The sequence below is a fragment of the Cryptomeria japonica genome, chromosome 2, assembly GCF_030272615.1.
Source record: "Cryptomeria japonica chromosome 2, Sugi_1.0, whole genome shotgun sequence".
NCBI lineage: Eukaryota > Viridiplantae > Streptophyta > Pinopsida > Cupressales > Cupressaceae > Cryptomeria > Cryptomeria japonica.
The window spans coordinates 149,401,605-149,426,207 of record NC_081406.1 but is presented as its reverse complement, the minus strand read 5'-3'; the positions used below and the strand labels follow the sequence as shown (position 1 = coordinate 149,426,207).

At 33.6% G+C, this 24,603-nt stretch overlaps 1 protein-coding gene across 2 annotated transcripts; it reads left to right on the top strand.

The window, feature by feature from the left end:
• Window positions 1–304: 304 nt before the first annotated feature.
• Window positions 305–23,892, top strand: LOC131071350 (protein NUCLEAR FUSION DEFECTIVE 4). 2 transcript variants are annotated; one of them, XM_058007151.2, is made up of 2 exons: window positions 305–1,108; window positions 22,974–23,892. In XM_058007151.2, exons 1-2 carry the CDS (start codon window positions 404–406, stop codon window positions 23,808–23,810), a joined length of 1,542 nt encoding a protein of 513 aa, XP_057863134.2. In that variant the 5' UTR covers window positions 305–403; the 3' UTR covers window positions 23,811–23,892. The 2 variants fall into 2 exon arrangements, with proteins under 2 accessions (XP_057863134.2, XP_057863135.2); XM_058007152.2 differs by lacking the exon at window positions 22,974–23,892 and adding an exon at window positions 18,687–19,079.
• Window positions 23,893–24,603: the final 711 nt, after the last annotated feature.

The following is a 24,603-nucleotide window of genomic DNA, read 5'->3' as shown; positions in this document are numbered from 1 at the left end:
GTGGTTTAAATGGGTCCAGTCGGAAATATGTTAGTACTCACAGTAGACCGCATTACAGAAAAGCAAGCCCATTCTGATTGGGAGATCGTGTTCTCAGAACATTAAGGTCACATCAAGAATACCGATTACTTGAGGCTCTGAAGACTTTTTTGTGAAACAACAAATGATCGAAAGGCACTACACAATAAGCTTGATGTCATCCTCTACATTGGAAACAGTAAACATTGATGCAGGGGGGCTACAGGGGCCTACAGTTCCATAAAAATCTTTAAAAATCTTAAAGCTACTTTTCTTCTAACAAAATTATAATCCCCATTGTTCTTTTTATTGAACAAAGCATATAGAAGCTACCAATAGGTAACAGAAAAGGATTGTCCTCTGAGTTTCCAAGAACAGGGCTTTAATGGGGTATGAATCTGTTCAAAACAGATGGATGGTTTTGGTAGCCTGCATGTGGATTGAATGTTGTGCAGGAGCATCATATGGCTTTAGCATATATTCTCAGGCCATAAAGACCCGATTTGGCTATAACCAACAGCAATTGGACACCATCTCTGTTTACAGCAGCTTAGCAATTTTTGGGGGCATACTCTGTGGGCTGTTAAACCAGTGCCTCCCTGCTTGGATTGTTCTGTTCATTGGGGCTCTGCACAATTTGGCAGGCAATATAGTCTTATGGCTGTTTGTATCTGGGAGACTAGCAGTTCCTCCATTGTGGGAGCTGGGTTTGTTCACCTTTATTGCCATTAATGGCTGCTTATACTTCAACACAGTCTCAATGGTGACCTCTGTAAGCAATTTTCCAGATAACAGAGGACTAGTGGTGGGTCTGATAAAGGGATGTTTTGGTCTAAGTAGCGCCATTCTGTCAACAGTATGGAAGGTATTTTTTCCAGATTCAGATGGTTCTTCCTATTTGTTAGTGGCCGCCATCGTCCCATCTGCAGTCACCTTTCTGCTCATGCCAATTGTGAGGAAATATGAACCAGATGAATGTAGAAATGGGTCTTCAAGAACTATGCAAAACCTGGCTTTGGCGTCTGTACCCATGGTGTTTTTAGCACTGTTTTTCATGGCTGCCCCTTTCTGGGATGAACACTCTTTGCAGGTCAGTAATTTCATTGTTTGTCTTTTTTTTTCTTTTTTTTTTAAAACTTTCTACAACCATTAGTTAAAAGAGATTTATTTAAAAGAAAATTATAAGTATTTTTTGTGTTATATATTTTTGTTAGAATTCACATTATCGTATTGTCGTAATCTAGTTTTCTATCTTCAATCTTTAACAATTAAGTATAAAAATTTCACAATTTTATATTTAATTGTACAAACCACACAGAGTTCCTTAGAAATTTGTGATATACTCTTCCACTTTAGATGTCTCTATTGGGAATTGAACTTGGGTCTCCATAGTGTGTTTTAACTAGTTAAGCTCAACCCTTGGACATATAATTGATATTTTTTTATATTACTAGTAAATATTATAAATAATTATCTATCTTTTGATTAATTAATATATTGTAATTTCAAATATATATTTTATTTAATTATATGTATAATTAAAATAATTAATATATCATGATATCAATTTTATTGAAAATAAAAGTACTAAAAATCATTAAAATTAATTTTTATTTTATCAACAAATAGTATTACAAGTTTATTAAAAGTTGAAAATTAATAATAAAGAAAATTCAATAAATATTAAGTAAATATTATCTACTTTTATATTAAATTGTTCAATTTAATAAAAAAATATTTTAAAAAAAGTCTAATCTCAAATGATTTTTTTCAACTTTCTAGAAATTGTCCACATCTCTAATTTTATACATATTGACAATTTTATTCCACACTCACAAAAGTCTTTCAAATTTATAGAAAAAAGTGGTACTTATACATCATTTGGAAAAAAGGCACTTATACGTCATTTAAATTAGTGCTACACACGAAATGAATTCTCTATATTATATATTTTAGATGTCACGATACATATAAAACAAATAAAGTCATATAAATATAATTTGGGAAGATCTAAGGTAACATTTATTATTAAAATTTTGTTATGTATCACATCAAAGAGGATTGTTAAATTCAGAATGTATTGATAAATATTTAATAAAAAATAGTTAAATTTTAAAATTATTGATAAAAATATAAAAACTAAATGTGTTGTGTAGTCAATTTCTTATAAATTATTTATTACTTTCATTAGTTCTTCATCAATTATTCTTCTTTGTTCCTCTAAAGTCAATTAATCAAATCAAATTAAATAATTGATCTTACCTTCCAATTTCTCCATTCAACCAATCAATCAATTAATATATGATTAATTAATTGCTTAGGATAATTAATTCCTTAACATTTTCCACTAATTAAAAATCGATACCATTACTTATGAACAAAAGATTTGATCCTTTTAATCTCAACCATAGATTTTAAAATCAAGGATCAAAATCTTGACTATCTATCTTCTTACATACATGTGTACTCGTCCTACTCCTTACATATGTATGAGCATTGTAACTTAAAGAATATTTGACCTCAACCTTATCCCTTAATTTTGACTCAATATTTGAAGATAGACAAGGAAATTTAATCCTTCAAATCTAGTTTCTGAAGTATTAAACTTTTTTAAAAATGATTAAGATGAAGAGAGTCAAATGTTGTGCATATACAAAAGTATTTATATTTTTCTATTAAAGTGTAACATAGTGTGCAATGTGCATCCCCTACTCTTTTTGTAGCATTCAATATCTATAAAATTTTAGAAATATAATTAAGAGTGAGTACTAGAATGATTTGTTTATATTTTTTTTTTAGTTTTTTTTTAAATATTTTTTTTAAGGAATAAGTGTCTATATTAGCTTTTTATGAAATAATGCTACACATATTCACAAAAAATAGGTGGAAATAGTACACCTTTAAAGTCCATATAAGGCAACAACCCAATATATTGACAGAGAAAAGAAAGCCCACTTTATTTGAGAAGAAAGTACAACTTCTTTTTTATTGATTAAGATTCAATGAATTTATATAAATGAGATTTAATTGATCCCTCCATAGTGATAAGTTAGATTGTGAGCAAATAGCATGTCAATTGAATGTCAAGTAACCCCATTGTAACTTGATTTATAAGGAATAGATATGATGGACTTGAAAAGCACTAAGAGGGGGGGGTGAATCAGTGACACCAAAACAAACACTACTTTAAACACTAACCGGTAGATGAACTTAACCAAGTAGTTAAACAAAATACATGCTATCCAAAATGAAATAACAAAATCCACATAAAGTAGAACATCCACCATAACACAAGTGTTTATACGTGGAAAACCCAAATAGGTAAAAACCATGGTGAGATGGAACTCACAAGTTAACTATTTGCAGTAATAGAAAACTGACCGGTTAAGGTCTTACAAAGAGCTCTGCTAGGAGCGAATCTTGTTAGAGATCCCAAGCTTGATTAAAAGCTTATACCCTGTTAAGAGTAACCTTGCTGGAGGATTTTAGAATCCAAACTAATGGATCACCTTGTTAGAGGATTTGTACAATGAAGCTTGTTAGAGCTTACCCGGTTAGGGGATTTAGTTATGTTGTAATGATTAGAAAACAACAATAAAGATTTGATCTATTCTGAGTAGCACAAACTTGTTTGATCAGATCATTCTAAGTACATTCAACACTTCTCTCCATCTAAACACTTATCACTCTTCAACAAAAGTATTCGCATAGATCACCTCTACTATATATGTTCTCTCTTTTTCATCTCGCACTTAAAATGCTTCACTTAGATGTCTTTAAATAGACATTCAGACCTTATGTTGGCCATAGGAACACAATTTCCTAGGTGCAGTGTATCTAGACAAGTCAACATAACTCATCACAAAAATGACCGCCACACAAACAGTGCTAGTAACGCATCACAAAATCAGATACCGGTTAGAGCAGTCAATACCGGTTGGAATAAAACTAGTGAATCGTTGTCCAGGAATCTTCCACTTGATCTTCACCTTCAACTTTATCTTCACTTTAATGCCGACTTGGTGTTACCACAGGTTATCTCTTAGGCACATACCGGTTGACACAAAGTACCAGTTAGAGATAGACCTTGAACATACCGGTTGGTAGTAAAAACCAATTGAAGTTATACCGGTAGTCAATGTAATCATATATGTGTGTGAGAGTGTGTCATCAATGACAATAAGTGATGAATACATTACAATTATCATCAAGCCAACAAGATATAGGTTGTTATGCTATAGTTTATGTTTACCTCTTGGAAATACTCTGCCAAACGAGCCCTTTGGACCTATCTTATGAGCTGCAAGAAATTAGAGCCCTTAGAAATTGTCTTCCAAATAAAAACAATGTAAAATGTATTTGTGAGGCATCTTATATAATTTCTTAAAAGTCATCCTCAAACATTTCATGGCTTTCATTCATCATTGTTACTGCAAGTTTTTTCAAGCTCATCAATATCAACAAGATAAATGATCTCCATCCTTAGTGACATCAATATTATATATTGCTACACATTCTTCACTCATGAATTTAACAAGAGTAAAACTAAAAGTTTAGTGTAATGTCCCTATTGGATGGAAACCTAGTATGTTGGCTAAACCCCAACAAATGTTCCTTTGTCATGTTAGCGAGCATGTATCCAAACCAGATGTGCCACCAACAACCACGTGTCCATGAGGGGATTACACTCCACGACTACTCTGGTTGGACAAAATCCCCACTCTTAATGTTGGTGGGCGACATTCACCATTAGTTCAAGCTTTTGGCATAGTTGTTGCCTTGCTTGATATAAAAGTCAAGGTCTCAAGGTCAAGCCTTGTGGATCATGATGGGCATGTAATGTCCTTGCTAGATGAAAACCCAGTATAATGGCTAAACCTTGACAGACATTCCTCCATTGTGCTGGCGGATATGTATTTGACCCAAATGGTGGGGCCAACAACCATGTGTCTGGGAGAGGGTTGGCCTATTTCGACACTCTAGTGGGATGAAAACCCCATTCTTAACGTTGGTGGGTGTTGTTCACCATCAACTTGGGATAACTAGATGGTGGGGCCAACAACCTTGTGTCCACAAGGGTGCTAGCCTATGTTGGCACTCTAGTGGGATGAAAACCCAACTATTTATGCTAATGGGCCCAACTATTTGTGCTAATGGGCACCATTCACCATCGGTCTAGGATTTTGGCATAGTTGTTGCCTTAATTATAAATCAAATATTTTTAATGAATGTAGTTGTTTCATGATCTTCTACAATATTCCTATCTAGCTTATCAATCAAATATTTATAATGAATAAAGACCATGGAATGTAGCTCTACACCCACCCATTGCATTTTCTCAAAAGTTTACAATAGATTTTCAACAAACCATTTTGTGCATATCTTGCAATCATTGTAATCCACAAGACCACGCCTCTCTTAGACATTTTGTTAAACATCTCAATTGCCTTGTATATCTTTTTGACATTTTGAATACATGTCTATGAAGACATTTATAATGACAACACAAAAATTCTCTCTCAACTATATACTTTAATGAATTATGATATCTTTTGTTAATATCAGCTAGTCGGAGATTCATTTGTAAGTTTTCTTTAAAATTGCATATCACAAAATATCATATATATAAACTACCAAAGTAAAATCTCTTTTTATTTAGACAAAACAAGAACATCACATTCTAGATTTTTCATATTGTGTTATGATAACAATTAACTTATTGTCCCTAATTCCCAAGGAGTTACATTGCTCAAAGAGTAGCTTAAAATATTATAGAAGGCTATGATTTTGAGACACATAAGGCTAAGAATTTAACCTTAGGAAAATGTTTCAAGGTTGCACTTGTTTGGAGTTAAACTTAAATTCTCCATAAGCTACTTCCTTACTTCTTTTATAGCACATAGGGTTATAGTTTTCAAAAATCAAACAAACATGAGATCAATCACAAAACAACTAGAGATAAATTGTAGCTTGGACACGAGGATGAGTGTTATTTTTTTCCATGTATGCAATCTATGTCTTTCCATTGTATTTTGTAGTCCTTGAGTACTACATTTGAAGGATCAAAATTTCATCCTCACATTTTTGAAGCTGCTACAATTTTCATCCCCAAAACAGTAAAGATTTTGCATCTCTACCTCATAACATAAAAAATATACAAAACAAATAGCAAACGAGGAAGGTATTCAAAGGATACAGACAAATTATTGATATGTATCATAGATAAATTATTGGTATGTATCACACAAAATCCATGTCTCCTAATCAAGTTAAATCTAGTGATTTTAATGGGCTGCTTGAAACCCCTATGATATTCAATGAGCATTTATGTCATTCAGCTGGGAACACCAAAGAATTGGGAATTCAACTGACAATTCTTCTTGGGTAGAGCATTCACCATCTTCGCATACCCTACAAGTGCTATAGTCTATGAGACCACAACTCTTTGAGGCATATTTACAAAATTTGCAACCAACTCTTATTTGCAAGAAGAATCTAATCTTCAAACACATCTACAAGAAGGAAATTCTACTCTAATTTGTTCTTTGTTTGAAAGATGTGAAAAATAGGATAAAATCACTATAAAATAACTCATAACTTGGGCCTAATAGATGTTTTAAGGTTGTGTTATAAATTTCTTCCTCAAGTAATATACTCTGCTTAAAATTGTAATTGTATTTTATACTTAAAATAATTAAATATAATCTATACAACCATGAAATTTACTCCCTAATAATAAATAAATAAATAAATTCGATGATGAAATATTTGTAGTGCTAGAACGTGCATCTTCATGTGTAATTTGTACATTTAAGAGGCATTTTATTTAATTTTGCATAGAAACAAACTATGCTTGAGTGTCCTTGTTCCCTTATAGTTGTGAAGGTAGAAGACATGCAAGAAAGTCTCATGATTTTTAATTTTGTCAAAAGTTGGCTATGCATTGTCCTTTGTCATCTCTTTGTGTTTATCAATGCATTGGATATTGTAAAATCTAAAAAAGTGTTAAGTGTGCAATGTTCTGGGTCAATTCTATATTTTGTTTGTCTTAGTTATTTTGGAACTTGGGATGGGTGCACCTCATACTTTGTAACACATTAAAGGCATTCTTACATCATGTTAGAATTTGTTAGAATTTGTGCATTGAAGATATCAAGGAGGAAGTAATCAAGTATAGGGATGAGAAAAAGTCCAACTTTGAAAAGATGCATAGGGAAACACGTTAGAATTGTGGGATTGGGGATGCCAAGGAACATGTACTTAGAGATAGATATAGTTGATACTCTAGAGTTTCTTAGTTTCAAGGATTGGGTAATAGGCATATTTCATACTTGGTACCACATTAAAAGTATTATTATGTATCTTTGACTCCAATAATCTAATACATACAAGGATTTTTTGGGAGTGGAGCATTGAAGATGGAAAGAAGGAAGCCCTTGGGTATAGGGATGGGCAAAAGTTCAACTTCAAAAAAATATAAGGGAGAAAGTTGGGGATCGAGAGATGAACATACCTCATATTTGGTACCACATTGAATGTATTTTGTTATCTTCCAATCCAATAGGAATCATGTGGGGATTCATTGGGTGTCAAGCATCAGAGATGCCAAGGAGGAAGTACTTGGGTATAGGATGAGAAAAAGAACGATGTTGAAATGATGAATAGGCAAAAATGTCAAACTTCTTGCATTATGGGTGAGAAAGAACACACACCTTAACAATGGTAAGACCAAAAAATTGACTTCAAAAAGTATCTTAGCAAAAAATATTGTAAATCTGTTACTACTTATCAAGTTGCCATTAGTTTTTATATTCAAAGTCATACTATATATTCTAGTTGGTTAGCACTACCGAATCATGCAGTCAGTATAAACAGAGAAGTCGGTATGCATAGTCTAGTCTATTACAGAAGAAAGCAGTCACAGAACGCAATATACACCGAGCTGTCTACCGAGTATCTTTTTATGGCTACCAAGCAGTAAAGTTAACACACCAAGTTGATATTCACCGAGTGAAACGTGTTACCAGATACATTGAACCTGGACATGCATATGAAAATGTGTTACAAGATCGAGGCACATCTAACCGTTATTACATTGGAAATTGCACTAGAAGATTGTGTATGATTGCGAGGTCAATCTAACCAATGAAATATTTTTTTTTGTTATTCATTCGAGGAATCTTGTTTGTAAGATCGAAGCAATGAATTGGATCACCGTTTTAAGAGATCTATAAATACAACATTATTGAAGTGCATGTATGCATGAAGAAAGATTGTTACAAAGACACAGAGGTCACCGAGAAGGTTTTCAGAGAACAGTCGAAGAACAGAGTAAACGGAAGGGTTTACCGAGTTACTATATGGGTTACCGAGGTATGCTATAAGCAAGGTAATCTTATTCTGAGCACATAGAATCTGCTATAACATTTCAGATGTAAAGTTGCAGATGTTTGTAATGATTTTATTGTAATATTGTGAAGTTGAAAGAAAAACCTCTAACAAGGTAAAAGACTCTAACCAAGTCTATAAATTGTAAAGCCTCTAACCAAGTGTAGCATTCAGAATAAATGTTGTAAAATCCTTTAGCAAGGTAGATCTAACTAATCTTGTTACTCCTAACAGGGTAAGCTATTAGAAATAGCTAAATGTAGCTCTAACCGAGCATTCTTTATTATTGCAGTAGTGAAGTTGTGGGTGCCATCTCCACCGCAGTTTTTCTCTCTAACCAAGAGTTTCTGCGTAACCAAAATATATGTGTTATGGAGTGAATCATGTATGATTGTTATCTGTTTGTTTTAATTTTATTTTATGTTACTGCACTATTCTGTTTATGCATAACAGTAAGGTTATTATTCAAGAAAGGTTTTGGAGTACTGATTCACCCCTCCCCTCTCAGTACATTAGCTTTCCATATTGGGCCTAACAATTGGTGTCAGAGCTTTAATCTTGGAAAAGGGTTTAACTACATAAAGAGAAAGATCTTATCAATGGAAGGTTATAAACAATCTCAGAGGATTGTGTATCTGCAAGAAGAGCTGGATCATGCAAATCAAGTGATTGCAGACATGCAAAGGCAAATGCAAAAATCTCTGAAAGTAAGAAGAAGATTATCTGATGACTTGCAGGATTCTCAAGAGTTAGTGGAACAAATTGAGACATCATCTGAGAATAGTATATCTGAAGAGACTGAAGAAATGATTGGAGTATTGAAAGAAAAGAACAAAGCATTGACTGATCAACTAAAAGCAATGAAAAGAGAACATGAACATTTCAGTACACAGATGACTAAAAATCTAGATGCATTGAGGACAACAGAGGATAAAGCAAGAGATCTACAAAGAGAGAAACAACAACTTGAAATCTTAGTATCTGATAAGAATGATGAAATCATAAGGTTAACTGGGATTCAACAAAATATGACAAATCAACTAAGTTATGCACATCATGAAGCAATTCTAAAGAATGATGAGAACCAAGCATTGAAACTTGAAGTATCAAGGTTGACTAATGAACTTGAAACAAAGAAGAAATCCAAAGAAACATTGAAGAAGAGTTATGATGCATCAAAGATGTTGGATGAGAAACTAAATATAAGAAGACCCAACAAAGATGCAAGACTCGGTTACAAAGGAAAAGAATCTACCGAGAAAGGAATTCATACTACTGAGAGAGGAGAATCATCAAAGCAAGCTAGAAACAGGAATAACATCAAAAGGAAGAAGCCTATTTGCTACTACTATGGAAATCAAGGTCATACTGCCAATATATGCCAGATCAGAAAAGGTAAGCAACCGAATATCACTAAGTCCAATGGATATTGTTACAATTGCAATAAATATGGTCACACATCTAATCAATGTAGGACAAAGTCTGTTAACAACTATCAAAAGGAAAAATTCAAAGGGTTTTGTAGAAACTACAATAGATATGGACATAGTACCGAGAAGTGCTAGTCTAAGCAAAAGAACTACATGCGGTGTCCACACCGAGCAAACACTAGTGGTTACCGAACTCACACAGATCGTTACTGACAATATGCAGCAGTACCATGGGATTACAATACAAGGATATGGTGCGAATGTTGTGGAAGATATGGACATATTAGTGCCAACTGTTTTATAAGATTTGGAATGAACAACTGAAGATCATGGAGAAATCCTAGTATGGCATGTTTTCATTGTCACAAAGCTGGACATTTAGCTGGAGATTGCAGAGATCAACCTAGAAGAGACACTGAAGAGATTAAAGAAAAATTGAAAATGATTTGGAAAAAGAAGGAAATCGTGTCAGATGAAGAAAGCACCTTACCTACCGAGTTAGGTGCACCTATTCCAAATTAATTAGAAAAGGTATGAAGGGACTACATTCTCTAAAGGTCAAATCATAATAGTTCCTATTCTATTATGTACAAATTCAAAATCTGCATAGTTAAGATGCATTAGTAAATTTGAAATTCTATCAAAAGCACTTTACAGGAAACCTGTCAAGTTGGTAAATGAAGGAAATTTGGTTACTCGGTTAAAATGAAAAAAGGAGTAAATCGGTTAAAGGTGAACCGAGTGCATTTAATGTTTTGACCTAACTCGCACGGAGCCTGATAAGCTATTTTGTGTACTTAAAGGTATTTTCGCGGTCATTTTCATTCACCAAGTTTTCAAGAGAGCAGAGCGAATCAAGGCGATCAAACTTCATTCAGAGCGAATTTCAAGGTATTTACATCAAATCTCATTGCATTGTTAAGCTGGTTTCCGATCTTGTCAAATTGCTATTATCTACCGAGTGTGAAGCGTCAGTCGTTTGTAAACCGTCAAACCCTAAGGATAGTTTGCTAAGTTTTTACCTAAAATCTACAATGGCGCCCAAGATCCCAGATCCCATAGTTGTCAAGAATGTGGAGAAGCCCTCGCTGAAGTACTCTTTGATTCCTAAAGTCGCCTCTGAACCGGATGACAAAACTACATTTTCACTCATCCCGGATCAAGTCTTGTTAGTCGAAGATGTTAGATTCTTCACAAATGTCGCGTTGAAGAACTCGGTCATGTTGAGATTAGTGACACATATGATGAAATTTGTACCGATGGCAAAATGGATGCAAGTACGAGCATATCAAAATCAAGGGATTAACTGAAGCCCTAGCCTATCCCCGTGTGTTCAAACCTCAGTGGGTTAAGTTTATTTTAAGCAGAGTTCATGATGATTTTATGTGGCTAGAGGAGCAACCATTCAAAATCACCAAGGAAATCATTCATGTGATCATCGAGTATCCTATCTATGATCATGCACGAGCACAGAAAATGATATCACAGAATGAGTTAATCAGTCTAACTGGAGTAGAATCTGATTACCGAGGACTGAAACTGAACAATGTTATTGATGCAGAACTTAAGTTTGCAATTAGAGTAATTGGTTACTGTTTCTTCCAATCAACAAGGGAAAACAGTGTACCATGTGCCGTAGTTGACTTAGCCTATAAAATAGTGAAAAAGGGAATGAAAGTAGATTTATGTGAAGTGCTACTGAAGAACTTGTTTGAGAACTTGAACACAATAAGGAAGCCAAAGAAGAACAACTTGACAAACACACTAAAGTTTGGTTCACTTCTTGTATGCATGTTTTTCTATTTTGAGAAGTTCTTTCCCTCAGTCAGGAAAGTAGTTTGGGAGCTACACCGACCTATCACCCATCAAATCAATGATTTTATCAAGAAGTTGGGAGATAATTTTAATGATATCATGGATGACTATTTCGGCAAATTTCAAGAGAAGATGCACAACAGGTACCGGATTCCACCACAGCTGGTAGAGAAATATAAGGATGATATATGTTTTGAGGTAGACACCGATTACTGTTATGTGAATGCTGTTGAACCAAGGACTCAATCTTTGCCACCAATGGGTTATGAGATTGACTATGATATCACACAACAACAAATTCATGCCTATCTTTCATTGCCAAGGCATGCTACCAAACTAAGATATGGAACTTATGAAGAGGTGAAAGGAAAAGTAAAAATGAGCATTGTAGTACCCAAGGCTACAAGAAAGGCTACAAAGATGATAAAGGTTTTATCTGAGAAATTCGGAGAAGAATCCTCCTCTACACCTGTTAAAGGCACTCTTGCTATTACCAAAGAGGAAACTGAAGCTCAAGAGGTAGCAATAACATTAAGTATCGAGTTGCCTAAGGGTAAAGTTTTGAAAAGAAAGAAACAGGACATTTCAAAGGCCCTACCGACTCCACCAGCAAAGAGACCTAACACTAGAGCATTAGCCGCATCACCAAGTAAGAAACAAAAGAGTGTTACTACACCCAAGGTAACCAAGACCTACAAGAAATCTACTTGGAGACTCATTCTGGCAAAAGAGTCTAGTGATACAGAATCCGATGATGCAAACAAATTTCAGATTGTAAAAAGCAAGAAGGTAAATACTCATAGTGTTGAAAACTTTTGTGCCAATCTTAAAGAATATGGTAGATTTGCAGGATTTAGTTATGTCGAGTATGAGACTAGGAATAATGATGAGAAGCGACAAATTGAAGAAGCTGTCATCTGCACACTTCTAAAGTTTCGGCTAGCTCCATTAGAACTAGTAAAGTCACTTCCGAGTGAATTATACTTACATATTGATAACAGATGGAAATATGCAATGGACTCAGAGAAACAAATAAGAGAAAGAAGTCTAGTCCATCTATTTCTTGATATGTCTGTAGCAGAAATTAAAGAACATTTGACAACATACAATTCTAAATTTCTTGTCAAACAGAGAGCCTTAAAATTGATGAATGGGCTATACATTGATGTGGAAAAGGAGACAAAAGCTAATTGGCAGGAAATCTTCAAACTAAAGGATGTCGGTGAACAATCTCAAGTTGAAACTGTTGATGTCACCGAGCAAGATCTTGATGTCACCGAGCAAGGTCCTGATGCTACTAAGCAAGACCCAACTGACACTATTCAAATTGATGAAGATGTCATGGATGCAGAAGCACCGGAGCAAGAAATGATAGAAGGCTCTACCTATGCAAAACTTGTATCTAGTGAATCTGTTTTAGAACAAGTTCAGCCTTATCCGTCGGTCAAGCCACCTATCTCTATTGAAGCTCCTAAGGATACAGAACAAGGAACCGAAGGTCACAAGTCTGAAGCAGCAGAAGGTACAACTAAAGATCAGACGTCTCAAGCACCGTCAAGCACTGAAAATGTTACAACTGAGACCCCTAGTACCGAGACACCCAAGGACACCACAACAGCTACAGGAACTGACCAAAGTGTTGCATCTACCAAGCAACCTACCGAGGGTTAGCAAGCCTCACAAGAACTTGTCTTAGTACAACCAACCAAAGGTAAAGAGAAGAAGGTGAGAAAGCATAGTTTCAAAGTTGATTTAACTAAACCGATAGTGTTGTCCAATGTGGATATCTCAAAATTAAAAGGGCAAGCACTTATTGATTTCGGTGAACTATGCAAAGCAAAGACCGAACAAGAAAAATAATTGGCCATTCAAAAGAAGAATAAAGTACTACAGAAGGTAAAGACACTACTAACAAATATGCTACCTTCAGCAACAGTGTTAATCGATGCAACCATCCACATTCAACTGGATGAACTCCTTACTCAAATAGAAACATCTGGAGTTGATGCATCTGAGTACTTGAGCAAGCTAAAAGATAAAGAGCTTACTGCAAAGATGATAGAAGAGGTACAAAAAGCTCTCGCTATAGAGAAAGTAAAGCTTGTCAAATTCATTGCTGAGTTGTCCCCTCAACTCAAGCATATTATTTATTTATTTCAGAAACTTTGTACATTTTCCTTATTCATTAAAGATATCAAGAATAAAATTGATGCAATTGAGAAAGAGATCACCGATCTCTCAACTAAGTTGACCACAAAGCCTAATTCAGTTCAGAATTTTTATACCAAGCTTCAACAGCTCATGGCTCAACAGTTAGAACTCAGAAATGAAGAGCATAAGATCAGGATGGATATAATGACCCTCCAGACATTATTCCTTCCTCATCTCTCATCGGTTCAAGAGCAAATTAACCGAGCTACACGCCTATCTACTACACAAGAGGGAAGCACTCTTGATGGCTTAATATCACTATTGGCTGATATTCAAGCACAAAATTCTTTAATGGAAAGTGTAAAGGATGCACTCTCAGTCACACTCACCGACGCCCGGAAGAAGTATAAATCTATTTTTGATTAGTTACCGCCCTCGGATGGAAATTAAGTTTTTGATGTTTGTCAAAAAGGGGGAGTAATACTACATAGGGGGAGTAATACCAGATAAAGGGGGAGTAATACTATATTCAGAGAGTGATACAGTTTTGATAATATAGTTTTGAGTATTGTATACAAGGGGAGTATACCGAGCAGAATATACAGAGTATGCAGAGCAAGCAAAGCACACAAGCACATAACCGAGCATGCAAAATCAGAGTTATGGACAATATAATGATAAGGGGAGTATATCTGCATATACTATTTCATTGACTATTGTATATATTGTCAAGTGTAGTCATTTTGCAAAGTACATAGATTTTTGAGTTATGACTTTGAAAGTAGTTTTTGTCAAACATCTCAACTAATGTCAAAAGGGGAGATTGTTACTACTTATCAAGTTGCCATTAGTTTTTATATTCAAAGTCATACTATATATTCTAGTTGGTTAGCACTACCAAATCATGCAGTCGGTATAAACAGAGAAGTCGGTATGCACAGTCTAGTCGGTTACATAAGAAAGCAGTCACAGAACGCAGTATACACCGAGCTGTCTACCGAGTATCTTTTTATGGCTACCGAGCAGTAAAGTTAACACACCGAGTGAAACGTGTTACCAAATACATTGAACCTGGACATGCATATGAAAACGTGTTACAAGATCGAGGCACATCTAACCGTTATTACATTGGAAATTGCACTAGAAGATTGTGTATGATTGCGAGGTCAATCTAACCAATGAAATATTTTTTTTTTGTTATTCATTCGAGGAATCTTGTTTGTAAGATCAAAGCAATGAATTGGATCACCGTTTTAAGAGATCTATATATACATCATTATTGAAGTGCATTTATGCATGAAGAAAGACTATTACAGAGACATAGAGGTCACCGAGAAGGTTTTCAGAGAACAGTCGAAGAACAGAATAAACAAAAGGGTTTACCGAGTTACTATATGGGTTACTGAGGTATGCTATAAGCAAGGTAATCTTATTCTGAGCACATAGAATCTGCTATAACATTTTAGATGTAAAGTTGCAGATGTTTGTAATGATTTTATTGAAATATTGTGAAGTTGAAAGAAAAACCTCTAACAGGGTAAAAGACTCTAACCAAGTCTATAAATTGTAAAGCCTCTAACCAGGTGCAACATTCATAATAAATGTTGTAAAATCCTTTAGCAAGGTAGATCTAACTGATCTTGTTACTCCTGACAGGGTAAGCTATCAGAAATAGCTAAATGTAGCTCTAACCGAGCATTCTTTATTATTGCAGTAGTGAAGTTGTGGGTGCCATTCCCACCGCAGTTTTTCTCTCTAACCAAGAGTTTCTACGTAACCAAAATATATGTGTTATGGAGTGAACCATGTATGATTGTTATCTATTTGTTTTAACTTTATTTTATGTTAGTGCACTATTTTGTTTATGCATAACAGTAAGGTTATTATTCAAGAAAGGTTTTGGAGTACTGATTCACCCCTCCCCTCTCAATACATTAGCTTTCCATATTGGGCCTAACAAAATCATGCAAGGACTTCTCAAGAGTCAAGTATAAGAGGTACTAAGAGGAATTACTTAGGTGTAGGGATGCATGAAAGTTTGACTCCAAAAAAATGCACAAGAGAAAACATCAAATGTTGGGGATCAAGGTGAAGGGCACACAATATACTAAGAGGCAGGGTGAATCGATATATGCAATCTTTACTTACAACCCAACATTAACTACCTCAATTATCTTCTTCAAATTTATCTTACTTAAGTGTAACAATGACTCAACAGATGAAAAATGTAAATCAACACACATTCACACAAAGAACACCAAATATTGGAAACCCAAAATTGGAAAAACCACAATGAGAATGGTTGCTTGGATCTATTGTCCAAATCTAGCCTCATAAATAATGAATCATTTACATAAATTCATAGCCAACAACCTACCAAAGACACCAATCCCCTTCAAGTATAGTGAGCACCAACCCATTAGAGACATCAATCTCAAGAGCCTAGGTCTAAGCAACAACTTAGGACTTAGGAACTTAATCTCACCAATATGAAAGATATAAGTTCAAACCTTCAAAATACAACTTGCCTCTTATCAAGTCAACATCAACATTCACTCCTCATACACTTATGATGTTCTGATAGTGGCATACTTGAATTTGGAAATCTCCTTCAAACTCATTATCCAACTCAAATGATATGAACTTGTATCCTTAGAAGTACATTAAATACAACCACATACATCCAATGAATCTAGAACACTCATATATATGAGTTCTAATTACAATTACAAACACAAGTTGACCACATACATAATTAAGCAATATACAAGTTGGCCTTACAATTTACTTCACCAAACATGTAGTAGGCTAGGTCCTAATTAGCCCATACACACACCAATACATATGAACAGAATATAGACTTCACAAGGAAGATTAAGTAGGCCGTAAAGGTTGTGCTCGCATAATATATGATAGAAGCACACACTTCATCTCATCTACACATCATCCATTGCAAACGTGTAATAGGTTTGGCCCAAAAGCTCATACATGTCTCCACACAAAGAAACACATCATGTGGATCGAGCTAAGGATCAAGTTGATCATGAGGGACATCCACCCTTAAATTCTAGCAGTATAAAGCCAATGAACAGAATACAGACTTCACAAGGAAGATTAAGTAGGCCGTAAAGGTTGTCCTTGCATAATATATGATAGAAGCACACACTTCATCTCATCTACACATCATCCATTGCAAACGTGTAATAGGTTTAGCCCAAAAGCTCATACATGTCTCCACACAAAGAAACACATCATGTGGATCGAGCTAAGGATCAAGTTGATCATGAGGGACATCCACCCTTAAATTCTAGCAATATAAAGCCAAGATGGTTGTTGCATCATTCTAGAGCACAAATTGGGTCTGTCATTAGCATAGTAACAAAATGGACAAACAAACACTATCTTTTGCTAGACTAGAATTTCAAAAACTTTAGATATTGATAAAATTTGTGTAGGTATACTCTGCAATCAAACCACAAGTCCCAATTCTTCATCATCATTAATTACGAGTCTTTGCGAGTTACTAGGGCAAACATACAGATTGGGTAATTGCAACCAACTTTACGAAACAAACTTCTATCAAAATGAAAGATTGTCTTAACCAATTTGTAGCCACACCAATTCATGAGTATGTATAAGAATTCCTCACTCAAAATGCACTGAGGTGACAATGATAGTAACACAATTCTTCAACTACCCAAATACATCAAAATTAAGTAGCATGACTGCAACACTATTGAGAACATCCGTCTAGAAATCTCCTTCTAAGATAGTTTCATCAATGACAACTTATGTATAATACTCTAACATGATCAATGACAACTTTTGTTCAACACGAGGATGAAAAAGAACACATGACCTAATAGATGTAAGGTTGAAACTCTTACTTTGGAAATATGTATAGAAGAATTGTCAAAATTTGGGGCTCACGAATGATCAGGAACAATTATAAGGGAGGTAATAAAAGTTGTCCAGGTGTAGTCTTAACATAGTGGTTTTCATGCGAATATTTCATTTTAAGGGAGGATTTATGTATACATAAGATTTTCAAAGTTGTATGAGGTGGATAGTTTCTTTGATAACAATTGGAATGCAATGTAGGTGCCTTAGTGGCATACCATATGGTCAATACGAGCTTTTGGTAGGTCTAGGTTAATAAATTATTTTGATGAAAAATAGTATCAATTATTTTTCCATTCCAAGAGATAACGCATCTAGATTTGATTACAAGAATAGTGGGATTTTCTTATAAACATGTTTATGCAATTTCTCTTTCCCCTACTTCATAATGACTACCCCACAATTTTAGATCATTGCTACAACTTGACATTTTAATGATTGTAGTTCACTTTATTGTTTTAGTTCCATCTCTTTTGTATATGGTTGAGATTAGTGGAACTGAATAAAAGTATACCAATAACATGAATAAAAGACTTTACAAGCATGTAATATAGGTCGTTTATGCTTATAAAATAGAAGTTTGTGGATAGGTATGATAGAGTTTGTTAAAGTGGAAGGAGTTCTTGTTGATGACATGTGGAGTATTATTTCTAGAGGATTTCTAGAGCTAGTGTACTTTGTTTTGGTTATTTTTATGTAACCATTGGAAATGAAAAAAGAGATTATTAAATTGAATATCATAAAACTCATCTACAACTTCATTTAAATAGACATATGTATTCACCCACATTCTTTGTCTAGATCAAGTAAAAAACAATAAAATTCCCCTTTGTCTCTAGCATTTTGGAATTCATGAAGTATAGTTTTTTATAGGGTTTCAACTTGAATGGACTAGTGTTTATAATGGATGGTTACTGATTTGATTGGGATAATTTCATTTGCAAGGGGTAATTTTTGAATATTATAATTTTTTATATTCTTTAGATGAGGATGGTTTAAATGAGGATGGTTGAGATGGAAATGATCTTAATGAGGCTTGGGAGTTGATTGGGGAAGGTACCTTGAACTATTAAAGAGGGGATGGCGAGCTCCAAAAATGATTGCATTATTTAAAAGCACCTTCAAGCAATTAATTATAATTGCCGTGCAATAAGAAATGTTGCAGTTGAAATAAACACATGATTAAATGGAAACATGGAAAACATAACTTTATAGTAGGGGAACATTGACATATTTGAATTTATTGAACATCTTGCAAATATAGCTTGTTAGTTGCATAATAGAACCTTTAGTTATAACACCTTCCAAGAGAAGGTTATTATATTTTTTCGGAAGGAGAGCATAATGTGTATGCATTTCATCATAGTGCTATAGCTTGTATTTCAGGGTTGTAGAGTGAGCTTGTTTGATGAGCTTTATTGGTGTAACTTGAATAGAAGGTGCAAGGTCAATGATTCCTACAAGTATATGGCTTATGGAACTTGTAGATAATGTAGTTGTCACTAAGAAATAGTCAGTATGAGGATTTTTCTAATAAATAATTAAAATGGGATAGTTAATTGTTTAAGAAATTTGATACATACTTGTAAATAAATATGGATCCTAATATTTAACAATATGAGTAAATATAATTGACCTATATATATCTAGTGTAGTGGAGTAAAATTGTCACCTCAAGGATGATAAACCCAAGAGGACAAACCGATCCTCCAATACCTCACTTATACTAGCGCTAAGGGAGCACCGGGGGATGAAAATGATAAATTAAGATAATAGACCTCAAACTGAGACTCTCGAGTGGCTCTGCTAAGCCTTTGTCTCAAGGATGAGCACGTAGGTCTGGGACACCTGCGCGATGCACTGTCATCCTATATGGATGAGGTATAGAAACCATACAGAGAGTACCATGCACAATTATAATGTAATAAAAACACAAAAAACAATAAAACTAAGCTAGTGAATGTAGAATACAAAATATCTAGGATAAAGTAGAAGGAAAGAGATGGAAAGAACTCACAATCAGTCCACGATTGGAGCCTCCCACAAGGTGACCATTCTCCCACAATCGTCCACTTGCACACAAGCGAGAGAGAAAATGTTGGGGGTTGTGTTTTGGAGTTTGCCTAAGTCAGACCCCCATTTAGGTGTTTCCACCTCCACGAACAACCCAAATAAAGCCACAATGAAATAAGTGATAAACATGATGGAAAGACAATACAAAATAAAAGAGTGATAATGCCTAAAATGAATGAAAAAGAGAATGAGTAAACTCCCCTTTTTGAGATGCTATGGAAATGGTGTTGTGATCTATCTAGAGAGCTGCAAAAATGGTGGTCTTTGTGAGAAAAGCTATGAATGTTGCCCAAGAAGATTGCCAAAAGCTCCAACCTGCAAGAAGTGGTCTCAAAATGCCATCAAACGAGAGAGATATAGGTTCTGGACAAAAAAAACCAACGTCGGTGGATGCATGCAGAGGCATTACAATTCCTTCCAAGTGCAAGGGTAATGCTCAAATGACCACTTGCAGACTGTCAAATTCGCAAGATTCTATCACGTCGCACGGATGTCTGTGCACCACGCTATAGTCCTGAAGATGATAGGTTGACAGAGTTGGTGAAATACCAGTTTGAAGTGGACAAGGCAATCCCTAGTGGACAAGAGGACAAAGATGGTGGTACACGACCTCCGATGATGTGGAGGAAGGAACCATTTGTTGCGATGAATTATACAAGATGTAATTTTTGATATTATATCTAGTACAAATCATTTTCAAAGTAACTCCTAAGCATTCTATGTAGATATAACAAGATTACTTACGTGCATTTTACACATCCTTATAATTAAGTGATCAAAGATGCCATTCACAATCCATTTTACTATCCCATTTTTACAAGTAAATGTCAATTTTTAAACGATTAACTATTCTATTTTCAATTATCTAGATGGAAACTTCTTATAATCATAATTTATGCTAGATTACTTGTTGGAGTCTATGGTAAAGTGTCATGAAAAAAATAGCATTGGTCAAAGTCAGCCCACTAAAAAAAATTAAAAAAAATCATAAAGAGGCTCCAATTAAGAGTGTCCAATTGAAGCATGAGTTGATGATTAGAAATCAAAATCTAAAGTTGTCTAAGTGCATGTAATCCATGATGATGATCCATGTTTCACTCATCAACATGCTCTAATATTACTAATACCATACTCCATGTTCTAGTTTTTAGAGAATTAAAAGGATAACTAATGGTTTAGTATATTTGATAGAGGTATTTTCACCAATGTGATTTAAATTGGCATAACAAACAAATAAGAGGGAGTGATCTATTTTGTCCATTCATTGTACCATGTGGCTTCAATTGTGCATGTGAAAAGCCTCGAGGTTGTGATGTAATGTAATAAATATGTTAGCTAATAAATCTCAATTTAGACAACACATAATTTATGTTTATGGGATTTTTCATATTTATTGCATGCCATCACTACTCCAATGTGGCCTATAGAATTAGTTTTTAATTCGTAAGTTTTACAAAGGTGGCTATATTGGACTTTTATTATTAATGAAATTGGGCCACTGAGCTAATTTTTTGTTTATGAGATTTTTTGTATTTATTGCATGCTATCACTTTTTTTACTTAATAAGGCATATGTAATTTTTATAAAGGAAGTTTTATTGAGATTTTATTATTTATGAAATTGGGTCATTGAGCTACTATCACATTCCTTCTAACCCATGTTTTGAATATAAGCTCTTAATTAAGTATGAGGTTATTTTCAAATATAGATTTTCAATACCTAATGCATCATTAGCATTATATTATGTTCAAATTTATGATGAGTTTATCTTTAAAGCATAGTTTAGAGTGGTTTTCTAAAGCTCTCAGATTAAGGGTTCTAATGACTTAAACATTACACTAAATTTTTAGAATATCTAGTGAATGGTAAAAACCCAATAGTATCACAATTTAGGTATGTTGTTGAACAAACTATCTAGTGGAACAAATGTTTCAAGCTTAATTTCATTTTCTTGTTTCAAGAAAGAAAAGAGACCAATTGATCAACAAAAAACTATGACAAAGATATTTGTGCAACAACATACCTGCAATGTAAAACAATCAAATTGTTCAAGATTCCAACAATTTGAGCTAACAACATAGTCTAGAGCTTGTATTTTTGTAGCAGATTTTTAAACCAACTTTCTAGCCATCCAAAAATATTTAAATATTTTGCATGGTGCGAAACTTAATATTCGTTGATATTTATTAACTAAGGGATGTTGTGCAAGCCACATCTAAGTTCTTGTTGGGAATAACTAAGATTAGAAAGCAAAAACCAAAGCTTCCATAAGCTATGAGCACACAAAAAACCAAATAATATTATCAAAGAGCTGATTTGAATGTACAAAGTAGGCTTGCATACACAGGAAAGTTGTAAACAACTAACTAAACCTCTAAATGTGGGAAATGTGTGAGCAAGTCATAAATGTACATGCAATAGGTGTCTTACTAAGTGAGTACACATGTCTCAACCACATGAGGTGAGGAAAATCTCTTAAATAGCTCTAAGTAAACTTAAGCAATGCAAATAGGACTCTCTAGGTTGGGTAAAAGCTAACTAGTTTGATAAAGTCACTATTTACACCAACAATTCTTACAACAATAAATATTTAGAAACATGATGATTAGAAAATAAAATAAAAGATTAATATACTAAAAAATTTAAAATATAAATAATTAAAAAAAAATGCAAAGAAATTATTTTATAAAATTAGAATTACTAGAATAAAATTTATGTCTCATGTATGTAATAAATAAAACAGTTGTAAAATAAAATAAAAAATAAATAAAATAATATTTAATAAATAAAATAACTCTAATTAATGTGGGTTAGGGGCTTGATTTGATTAGCAAGATCCTCTTGTGGTAGACACAAGGTCATGAGGTCCAGTCTCCCCCAAGCCACCTGGTACTAGAGGGCATGGTCTACAAAGTTTACTCTGTGCACTACAGACTCCTGTAGTCTTACTGATATTTCTTCATATTTTATTTTTAATGACTTTTTTAATAATGATAATTTTTTTTGTAATGTATAAAAAATTACATATTTTGGAATAGTTGAAATGGATGTTATTCATTTAATTATCACTTTTTATACTATTTTTAGTTAATAGTTAAAAGTAATTTTTTTCAATAAATAAGATAAAAGCTTGTTATATAGATAGTTACATATGCTATTTTATTTGATATGATTTACTAAGTGATTAAGGTTTTACAGGTAAATCAAGTGAAATTTGTTGTTACACTTGTCATTCTAGCAATCCCCTTGTACGTGGCATGGAAAGCTAGCACTAATGATAGAACATCAATTGTAAACAAGATACTTTTGGAGCCACTAAGTACTCAAGAAGATTCAAGTAATTTTGAAAAATATTGCATTATTGAGTATGGTAATAGCTCCCTGTGGAGAACAATTTGCAACATCGATTTTTTCCTAGTCTTGTTTTCTTCTTCAGTTGCTATAGCATCAGGTGAAGTGACAATTGGCAACATGAGCCAGCTTCAAACCTCTCTTGGATATGCACAACAAGACATCACTATCTTTGTCACTTTGATATCAGCAAGTCAATTTTTAGGTCGTTTTGGGAGTGGAGCTTTATCTGATTATTTTCTCTCCAAATTTGGAGTAGCAAGGCCAATATTACTTACACTAGCTCAGTTCATTTTGTGTTGTGGCTATTTTCTTATAATAATAGCAGGCGCTTTTCCTCAAGCTCTATACTTAGGTTCCATTTTTATAGGATTTTCTTTTGGAACAATATGGTGTTTAAGTTCCATTATCATATCTGATTTATTTGGGCTACACTATTTTGGGACATTATATAATGTCATGATGGTGGGGCATCCAATTGTATTGTATATTCTATCTGTGTGGGTTGCCGGCTATCTCTATGATATAGAGGCAGCTAAGCAAGGAGGAGGGAATTGCAAGGGTAGCACATGTTTTAGTCTTACCTTCATCATTTTGGCTAGTATTGCTGTGTTTGCAACATTAGCATCATCCATTCTATGGTGGAGAACAAGACATATTTATAGGAAAAAAATCAGTGAATAAATAGGTCTTGTTAGCATAGTGGTAATATAAACACAAGTATAAGGTTGAATACCTCAATTCTATATATATCTTGCTTTGGGATGAAGATAATTCAATATAGAATAAATATATGTACATCCAAATTATTCACATTATGAAAGTCATGACGTTTAAGTTGAGAGTTAGCTCCAACACTAGGATCATAAAGAAAGATCTTTATTGTTTACATCTATAACATTATTTAACTTTAGCTTTGATAATGTTTATTTGATATCTATGTTGTAAACATAAGCTTTATTCAAATAAAAAAAAATGGTTAAATATATTACATGTTCTTTGATCTTATTAATTTGATTATTATTTTAATATTGAAATTCATGATATTATGGTATCATTTTGAAGCTATTTTTATGGTGTATTTTTTGTATTTTTATACATTCTACTAGTTTTAGAATTGAATTTAAAAAAAAAAAAATCAATGCTCAATCTTATTATTAGATTTACCATTAATTATCATTAGAATATTCAATATATCTATTATTGAATTAGTTACATACTAAAAAACAATTTAAAATTTTTAATCATTTCCTCGAATAAATTTTTAATAAACATAAATTAGAAATAATTAATTTGTTTGATTATTTAAAAAAATAAAACTAACAAAGAAAGAATTATTATTTTTGCAATTTAAATATTAATCATTATAAATGAATATTAGATGCCATTGACAAAAATAAAAGGTTTTAGTTCTAGTAAAATAATTTGTGCAAGAGAAACATTTTAATATTACTCTAATATCTATGGTTCCCATTGT